The sequence below is a fragment of the Corella eumyota genome, chromosome 4, assembly GCF_963082875.1.
Source record: "Corella eumyota chromosome 4, kaCorEumy4.1, whole genome shotgun sequence".
Taxonomy (NCBI): domain Eukaryota; kingdom Metazoa; phylum Chordata; class Ascidiacea; order Phlebobranchia; family Corellidae; genus Corella; species Corella eumyota.
The window spans coordinates 2669574-2679377 of record NC_137493.1 but is presented as its reverse complement, the minus strand read 5'-3'; the positions used below and the strand labels follow the sequence as shown (position 1 = coordinate 2679377).

The following is a 9804-nucleotide window of genomic DNA, read 5'->3' as shown; positions in this document are numbered from 1 at the left end:
TTATTGATTGTTGTTAGCGATTTAACCAGCTACTTGGCAGGTTAACTTCAAAAATCTAATGCTGTTTTTGTATTGTATGCTAACGTATTTGGCAGGCTAGCATAACAAAACTTACTGGTTATATTAGGATCGCAATACACGAAATATTTCCCATTACAACCTGTTATTTTTTAATAATTCAACTTTAGTTAACGTTTACCGTTTGCTCATGATTTCTAAATGATTCTAAACTTTTACATAAACCAGTTACTTTTTGACTGACAGTTTTGAATACAAACTGTAGAGTATTTTATAAACTCAACCACTTCTTTGAACAAAAGTGAAATATATTGCGGCAATGATAAGACACAGTGCACTAGAAACAACATAAACTGCAGAAAAATACAGAAGCCCATAGTAGGAAAATTCACAATGAAGTGGAAAGCAAAAACATAAATTCTTTAATTAAATAAAAATTTAATACATGATATATTTCTTTAGAAGTGTTTTGTGAAGTTTAATTTAATGCTACTAAAATTGTCATAAAAGGTTGTAATATATTGATAAGAAGGAATGGAAAATAATTTGAAAATGGAATGCTGGAAACTTCATTGGCAACATGTTGGCAAATAGGTAAATAACAATGTTATGATGTCAAAATATCTTTACAAATTTAAAACAATTTGTTTTATATATAATAAAAAATGTAAAAAATTTAAATCAACTCGGGTTCGGTAACGTAACCAGTCGTCGTACTGTCGGTGGTTGAATTTATCCGCCGCGAGGTGGTGTCCTTGGGTAATAAGTTAACGTCCCTTACTCCCCGCGTCGATTCTAAGTAATCGTTGCATGCTGAAGTCATGTAGGGCACAGGTAACACGTTAGAGTATATTGAGGTGAGGTTGTGACTCAATTGTGGCGCTTGATTGTGCCAGTAATTTTGTGTGACGTGTTGCTCTGGAATTGGTTCCAACGTTCCAGAGTGTTCGGAATAGTCAGAGCGTAACGGTGAAATGTTGTCATTAAAACTTCTTAGTTGGTTAGAATCAGTTGATGTTATTGTATAGTTTGTGCCTGAAAGAAAAATATTTTATTTCAAAAGATGTTTTTTTGAATCAAAATGGTGTCAATGTCATAAGTTTAACATTTATCTAATTTATATTTCTTATAATGTGTTTTAAATTTAACGTTTTGCTTGTAAAAAATTAACAATGCTTTAAATAGCCTAAATTTTTTTAGGACAATGACTTTAAAAAATAGTAGACAATAGTAGACAATTTTACATGCAAAATAACGAAGTAAAATAGTTTAAAAAAGGTTTTAAACGTCAACTTACCGGTTTCACTTATAGGCCAGCAATCGTCGCTATGTCCAAGTTTTAAACACTGACCACTACAATGTGGTCCCAATCTGTTTCGTCCCATCCACTCGGGCTTAACTCGTGCGTAACCTAAACAATAAACACAGAAATATAAAACTATTCTTACTAATGAAAAACTAAAACATAAAAACATGTTATATTTACGAAATATATTTTTACGTAAAAATGTGAAAGTTGAAAAATTAACCTTGGTCAAAAGTGACGTCACCGCTAATGACGTCAGGATCGCTATCGCCTCGCCCACTATCTCCATCGTGGCTTAAATTTCGTATTGAGGGGACATTTCGATTAGCAGTTGTGTTCTAAATTAACAAAAAAATATTTAATTTTAATTTTCTAATTTAATATATTTTTAAAATGTGATTACGTTAATTAAAATAATAAATAAAAGTTACCGATTTGTTGATGTTTGAATTTCCGTTTCTTTTTTCGCTGTCTTCGATAGTGACGTCATAGTTGGAATCGACTTGAAACTGGTGTGACATCACAGTGTCGTTTCGCGACAAGTTTGTCATATCAGTTGTCGATTCATAAGTCATTGAATTTAATCTAAAAACACATTAAATTAAAACTTTTGTTCATTTATTTAGTAATTTAAGCCATATACTTTAACCCCTTTTTATTTAAATAAAACTCTTTCTTAAAATTTACCTTTTTGATGAGGTTTGACTCCAAACCACGCTCCCATCTTTCGACTCTCTTCTCTGTGTTTCCATCTCGCGGATGTTATTTAACGAGTTTTTAAGTCGTAGTTCGTCAGGTCTCTTGGTACAAGTATAAGTTCGAACTTTCTGTAAAGAAAACAAACAAAAAATTAGAAACTCAACTAGGACTACACCATTTTTGCATGAAAATTTTAAACTGAACATTTATTTTTACCAAACACTTCATAAACTTGGAAAATACCTTATTTTCTTTCTTGCATTTTACAATCACAAGGATAACGACGATTATCAACAAAAAAATTCCTGATCCAAGAGCTACAATCACGATCACTAATGGAAAAGATGACGTCATTAAAGTTCCGGGGGACTTTGGCGAGGGTACGTTGACGTCATCACTCACTATGATGTTGATTGTGCGCTTGGTTTTCTTTGGGGGATTCCCGGAATCTTTAACCTAAGAAAAGAATCGAATTTTAATTATGACGTCACGAATACAATTAGAAAAAATTAACAAGGCAGTAAAACGTAAATTTTTATCGTGACGTCATACCTGGACTACTATGACGTGTTCTCCGAGTGAATTAGCAAGATTGGGGTTACTCTTGTTCAACCTGAGGTCACCTGAAGTTGACCCAAGCATGAAAATAGTCGAGTTCACGTGACCAGGTTGATGACGTATGCCATCCTCGAGTAAGATCGAGTAGCGAAGTTTTGCGTTTAATCCTACGTCATAATCAACAGCCTGAATTCGAGTTATGACGTCATCCCGTAAGATTGTTGCATACATCGTGGACTCGTCTTTAATTGGGTTGGTAAACAAAGGTGTATTGTCGTTGACGTCACTAATTGTGACGTGTACCTCGCATGTGCTCTTTCGCCCCACTTTGCGACCACTATCAGTGGCGGTGACAAAAAACTAAAAATCAAAGAAATTTTAATTAAATTTAAATTCCTTTTTTACTTTAGCCTTTTTTTAAATCTTGTGTGCTTACCGTTCGTGTCTCAGCTTGTTCTCGGTCAAGGGGACGCACCAGGGTAATTTTCCCGGTTTTGGGATTAACAGAAAACGAGCCATCACCTCCATTTATACTGTATTTAATTTCCCCGTATTTCGACGACACAATCTCGTTATCCTAAGAGTAAAAGTTAGGTTTAAAATATGTTAAGATGGGATTAATATAACTCCATGTATGGTTCGTTACACAGCTTTGATCTATTTAAAGAATATGTTTGGTTTTTACCTGTGTTTCCATATACCCTGCTGAGTTGATGACGTCACCATCTACAGCCTGAACCGTTGTAAGTTTACTGCCGACTGGTGTGTCCTCAGAAATGGTGATATTGTAAACTGGTTGCTTAAAAACTGGTGTGTGGTCGTTTTGATCGAGAACCACAACGTTGATATCTTTGTACGAGCACCTAAAAGTTAAAAAAGTTTAAATATTTTTATCGCCAATCTAAATTCGCAAGTATTGTTTAAATGACGTCATTAAATAGGCGTTATGACTTACTGTTCGATGACGCCACGGTCACAAGCTTTAACTTTTACGACGTAACGATCTTTTACTTCTCGGTCAAGAGCCCTGTTCAAACCCAAAAATCCGTCTTGCGTCATAATAAAAGTATCTAAAAGATCGGGGGTCAAGGAGACTTTTTCTTCATTTGCAGTGACGTCATCAGTAACGTATGAGGTTACGCTAATAAATGTTTCGCCGTTTGGGCCGAGGTCTTTGTCTTTTGCGCTGACGTAGGCAATAATCGAATTTTTTGGTGAATTTTCTTCGATGTAAACTAAAAAAAAATTCGAATTTAAAAAAAATATTTTTGCATTAAATTACCCCTGAAAGTTTTATTTAATTTAAGAATATTAATTTTTTATTTATTTCAAACCTGTATCATCTAGGGACGTTGCTATAAAACTAACAGATATGATTGGTGCGTTGTCGTTGACGTCACCAACGTGAATAACCAATCGGGTTCGAGCTGATCTCGTTTCGCCCCGCCCCAAATCCTTCGCTTCGATAAAAACTATCAACCTAGATAAAAATTAAGATTTTTTAAACTTGAAGTGTGAAAAATGCCAAAAATGATGAAAGTTAATCAAGTTATTTCGGTATTACACAAAACGCTAAAAATAAATTAAGTTTTCGCCTGACCTACTAAACTTTAAAGTTTGTTTTAACGATAATTAAATTAAAAAAGAAGTATTTTGCTTTGTAATTTGGCTCTAAGGGTTAACTTCACGTTATGAAAATAGGTTAATATGATCATCAAAGGCAAAATCCTAAAACGTTTGGGTAAAATCTTAAAATATTTTGCTTGTTTATTCGTTTAAACGTTATGCTTAAAATCAAATAGAACCTGTTTAGACCGATATGTTAAGGAAATTTAACAATACTTACTTTACAAATGTTTCTCGATCTAACATTTTCATCAACGTCACTTCTCCGGTATTTTCGTTTATCCTCACTGCACTTTTTGCTGCCAATTTATTCTGTGGCGACAAAAAGTAGCGAACCATCCCGTCCGAACCGGAATCAGCATCAAAAGCTTGTACCCTCGCAATCACGTGACCAGGCTGCATGTTTTCTTGAAGCATGACCGAGTATTCCTATTGGTTAAAAATGCAAAGTCATAAGTCACGTGACCAATATTTCTTACGTCAAAAATATTAACTTAAAAATATTTAAATCATTAATTTAGTTGCGTATACAAAAGATTACAGTGATTTAAGCCTAATGCCAAGTGCACATTAAATAAAATTTTTCTCAGCTACTGTTTAGGGACAATAGCAAAAAACCTAAGTTTCCTAATTCGCTCCACTAATCACGGTTTACAATTTCCCATGCCTAACACCTGGTGTTTACCTGCTGTTCAAATACGGGAGCATTATCATTCTCGTCCAGCACTCGAATTTGGAGGGTCACGTGACTCGATTTAGACGGTACTCCAGCATCTTTGGCTGTTAAGGTCAAACTGTACAACGACTTTCGTTCGTAATCTAAAAAAAACGAGGCAAAAACATGACTTGTTTGTGGTTTTGGGGGTCTAAATAGAAGTCAAGTGTATGCAACCACGTTTAAGTTAAAAGAAACACGCGATGTTCCCACGCTGCTGTATTAAAACACAGTGCAACCTGGCGTATCAATTTCGAATCAAGTTACCCTTCTTACCTAATGCTCGTCTGACTTCGATGTTTAAATGCGGGCTCCCAGTTTCGTCTCGGTACTGGCCCAAACTGAAGTGATTACTCGCACTAAGTGTGTAGCTGATATCCGAATTGTTTCCTGTTAGCGTGAGAAATTAAAATATTAAAATCAATAACTGGAAAATGATGCGGATTCAATCAAGCGGAAAATGAAGTGTTAAAAACAACGTTTTCCCATAACCTATACTGTTTTTTGTCCCTTTGAAGTAAAACAATAGGCATTTAAACAACGTTTAGACGGTTAAAAGGTGACTTGGAATAATGCGTTTAATCCAAACATAAGCCAACAAATGCTACTTGTGTTAACGCTTGTAAGACCAGTTGTTTAGTTTATGCTTAGCTGCAAAATAACTTTACGCACGCAATTTATTTTTAGCAACAAGATGTAATATTTAAAAACAAAAAAGAAAAAACAAAAATCCAGGTTTGAAACTTGGTTAAAAATAATATTTACATTAATATTTCTTCGATAAAATCAAGTTTTGTTGCAAAATTTCTTACCAATATCTTGATCTCTTGCTAAAAAATGGTCCAAACTAATGACGTCACCAACTGGTGCTTCTTCGCTGACATTGACGACGATATATTTGGCGGGAAATTTAGGCGGGTGTTCGTTGACGTCAACGATTATGACGTTGAGGTTAACCATGCGCGACGTGGGGCGAATAAAAATCTAATAAAAAATAGTTTTATTATTGAAAACAATAAATTTTACCATTTAAGTGACATTTAATCTATCCTTTTACAAGGATTTATTTTAAAATAGTTGGAATAGCGTATCCAAATCATTTAAAAGGCCAATTTTTTTAATTTTAGTCTAAATTAAAAACCCATATTTACAAATAAACTTGAAAAATGATTAAAATTTTTAACCCCGTTTATTTACCTCCAATTCAATCGAGCATTTCTTCAAAGCCCCACAAATAGTTTCGCGATCGAGTTTATGACGTAATGTGACGACGCCCGAGAATTCGTCCAACTTCATCCACTTGCGGCGCACTTGTGGGGAGGAGGCTAACTTCTGGTTTAAAAGTTGGAAGATCTTTTCATCTGACGTCATCAAAGTGACGTCGACTACGTCAGAGAGATCGGCGACGATGGATCCTAAATCAAAGAACATCAATCAGCAAATGAAAGTTGACATACATCAGGGAAAAACAAAAACTCTTTGGCAGCCAAGAGCTTAAACCGCCGACTTCTCAGTCAATTAAAAGTGGCGCGAAAATCATAAAAGAGTCTCTGTGACGTCATTGGGGTTAATTCTTATCTAACAAAAGCCATCTGTCATACCCTTCTATCTCACCTGATGGTTCGTTCTCTTCGAGTTGGACTGTTCGCTTGATTGTCGCCGTACTCGTCGATGACGTAATCTTAAACCGTGACGTCAATGATATCAAAATCAACGAGGCGTAAAAGGCCCGATTTGGCAACATGGTCGGATCGGTTCTAAACAAAAGAAGCGTAACAATAGGATTATTGTGACGTAATTGTGGCCGTATTAATGACGTTGTTGATGAAATGTTAACACTTAATTAGATTGCCTTGGTTTTGGTTCAGTTAAACATATTCAAAATAACGCAGCTAAGTTAAGGGATTAGCTTACGAAAGCTAATCTATTAAGTTCGGTTCGCGCCATTGTCCCGGTATTGTTCTACAAGTTCTAGAGTTGACAACGCGAATCGGAACCCTGAGTTTGAATGCAACACTTCACCATCTAACCATGCGCAACCAATCGAACAAAACATAGAGGCTCGATAAGCGAGGATTAGGTCGGAGAAAGACAACGCTTTGCGTGCAAAGAGACTTTAAAATAACTGCGACTATTTACAATAACCTGGCGAGCGTTTCGCCGTGGCAATTCCCACACGAGATTCAGCAAACGGGTAACCCGATAATTGTCTGGTTTTATTCGAGTGACTAGGTTCTGTTGAACACCAAAACATAACCGGGTTGTATGTTGTTGCAAGGCTTGCAGATGTGGTTTAAAAAGTGAGCAATAATTATTATTAAAGGGGGGTGCCTTCTCACTTTTACCTTTAAAGTATCGCGACCCCGGTCAAACCTTCAAACCCATTTTTCAATTTAATTTAACAATAGCCCAGCCCAATAATAACGCCCTGTTACAACAGCTTCAAATTCCAGACAACGACGGTAAAATGTAGCAAAACGAACATCATAACACACTAGTAGTAGAGAAACCTATTAAAACCCTTTCCGAACCCGGTGTTATCTTTCAAACATGAAACAATTTTGCAAATGTAAAAGTGTTATGAGTTGGCGCATTCTTAGCCGATATCTTTGTGTAACATTAGGCATCTGGGCTTGGCCGTTAGCACGCAATCCAAAGGTGTTTTGAACCAGAAGTCAGAACCGTGACGATGACGTCATTTCTCGTACGTCGTCAGTTAACACTGGATATTAACTTGGTGAAATTATTAAAAGCCAAACTGAAACGTGGTTTTTGCCAAATAAGATTTTGAATTTAAATGAACCTATCTATAAAAAAAGATTACAAGTAGACTGAATCTCAATTAAAACTTATCGTTTTTTTCTTTTATACCCTCTATACCACCCTTACAAAAATGGGTCCAGTATATTTAAAGTAGACTCTAGAGATAACCTAATCCAATCTAAGCCGGTAAAAATTAGACGCGATTTAGCTTAAGATATAACACGCGCACTTACAACGTAAAGGGTTAATTGAAGTTCGCATTTTAAGTGGTCAAAAATCCTGCATAAAGTTTGTATTTGTATGTTTAGGATCAGTCTTGACTTGAAATCCGGATGCTGTATAAGACCACACAGGCCAGTTATGGCAAAACGAAAACACTAAGTATTGTTAAACATACCAAGTGACTCACGCAAGGCAGTATACCTAGGTTATCTATGAAGTAACGCGTATAAGGGCATCTTATTTCGTACCACCCAAATTAAGAGCAATACGGTTGATTTAAAACGCGACACGTCTACCTTACATCAATCGTTGTAACCTTACCTTGTTTAGAATCACTAAATTTCTTATAACTTCTATATAAATATGCACAGCGGTTTAGACAATATGCTTCATTGCAAGATGACTAATTTAACAAACGAAATTTTCAATTACGCGAAAACCTAATTGAAATCTTATCGCGAAATGCATCGGTCGATTCGAAATTGGGGCACTTCCTAAACTAATTTGCATAAACAAGGTTGTTGTAGTTGTACTGCATTGTTATATATTATTTATGAATTTACGCAATTGTATTAGGGGTTATGAAACGCGGTTATAAAGTTCATATTATCTTAAACTCCTAGCAGAAACTCGTTTTAAAATTTTGTTTAAATTTTTTTAAAACTCTTACCCAAAATGATATTGGAAATTTGATCTCAACAAAATTTAATTTTTAATTAATTTTTGAACTTTATCCAAAACCACAAATTGTCTTCGGAACAAATTTATTTTTAACTCAAAAAATGATCAAGTTTCTAAACTTACATCAATTGAGTAAAACATGATATTAATTGCAAACTGAATAATTTATATTTTACGCGCTTCGTAAATTAGTTTCTACGAAGAGAAATGACGCAAAACAAGTTGTTAACTTATAATACAAAGTCGACCCTTTTAACTTTACAATCAGAGTTCTAAATAATTAAAAAATGATGTAATGTAGTGATTAAATTAAAGAAAAAATTCTAAATTTACTCACCTTAATAATTTACAAAATTTCCCTTTTTACTTGTTGTTAAACGTTGATGATATTCTTTAAGTTCAAGTTGAACTTTTAGTCTTTTTAAATTTATTTTTATCACTTTTTTTCTGCAAAATAAAGTTTTATTAATAAATAGAAACACCTGTTAGACTTCTTAAATTAAAAGATCCTTTACAAAAATGTTTTTTAATATTTTTGCAATTAAACAGAAATCAATCCCAGATTAAATTTTATTTTAAAATGTCGCAATCTTTATTTTTTTAATTCGTCAAGCAGAACAAAAAATGCTGAATTTAAATTTTTAAACATGTTTATCAGCAAATTACTTTACGTTTTTAATCAATCTTACAAAAATGCCAAAAAAAATCAATATACTAGTTAACGCTTAGCCTCCTGTAAAATATATCGACGTTCTAAGCCAATTAAGTCTAACAGGCAGTACTGTGCTAAGCCAATTGATCTAGTACTTTATAAAACTAAAATTTTCCGTGTTTTTTTAATAATGTGAAAGTGAAACTAAATCTTATAAACGTCGGTTTTAAATCTGTCTTCTTTTTACCCAATATCCATTGAAATTAAACCGACGATCCAGACAGTACACCTTATAGCGGTATCCGGGACTTTTTTTACGAAAAGAAACAAATAATAGCCAGTCTGGTCCCTAATTACCTCTCTAATACTTAACTTTTACGACTTTTGAATCAAAATCGAAACTATTGTAGCGTTCCAATGCGTCTGGAGCATTTACATTTCGCTGTACAATGTTTCTAAAAACTCATTAAACTGTAATGACTGCTACTAAACTATTCAAACGTTTTCAACGTAGTAAACATCCCGTGTTTTCATGTTTTGAGAAAAACAGTTTTTGTTTAAATG

The 9804-nt window shown here is 34.3% G+C and overlaps 1 protein-coding gene across 1 annotated transcript; it reads right to left on the bottom strand.

Moving 5' to 3' along the window:
- Window positions 1–337: 337 nt before the first annotated feature.
- On the bottom strand, window positions 338–9036 carry LOC145750687 (protocadherin beta-14-like). The gene is made up of 18 exons (XM_082566775.1): window positions 8926–9036; window positions 6537–6679; window positions 6120–6337; window positions 5735–5906; window positions 5199–5312; window positions 4893–5026; window positions 4428–4636; window positions 3916–4061; window positions 3537–3816; window positions 3267–3444; window positions 3018–3158; window positions 2576–2941; window positions 2267–2479; window positions 2012–2151; window positions 1756–1909; window positions 1548–1662; window positions 1316–1429; window positions 338–1053 (listed from the first exon to the last, which is right to left on the bottom strand). The coding sequence occupies exons 2-18, from the start codon at window positions 6664–6666 to the stop codon at window positions 695–697; spliced, it is 3183 nt and encodes a 1060-aa protein (XP_082422901.1). The 5' UTR covers window positions 6667–6679; window positions 8926–9036; the 3' UTR covers window positions 338–694.
- Window positions 9037–9804: the final 768 nt, after the last annotated feature.

Coding starts and splice junctions, on each gene's coding strand:
- LOC145750687 (XM_082566775.1), bottom strand. CDS start 6,666: ATGTTGCCAAATCGGGCCTTTTACGCCTCGTTGATTTTGATATCATTG. Junction 5,907..6,119: donor AATGCTCGATTGAATTGGAG/GTAAATAAACGG, acceptor ATTTTTTATTAG/ATTTTTATTCGCCCCACGTC. Junction 1,054..1,315: donor CTGGCCTATAAGTGAAACCG/GTAAGTTGACGT, acceptor TTTTTCTTTCAG/GCACAAACTATACAATAACA.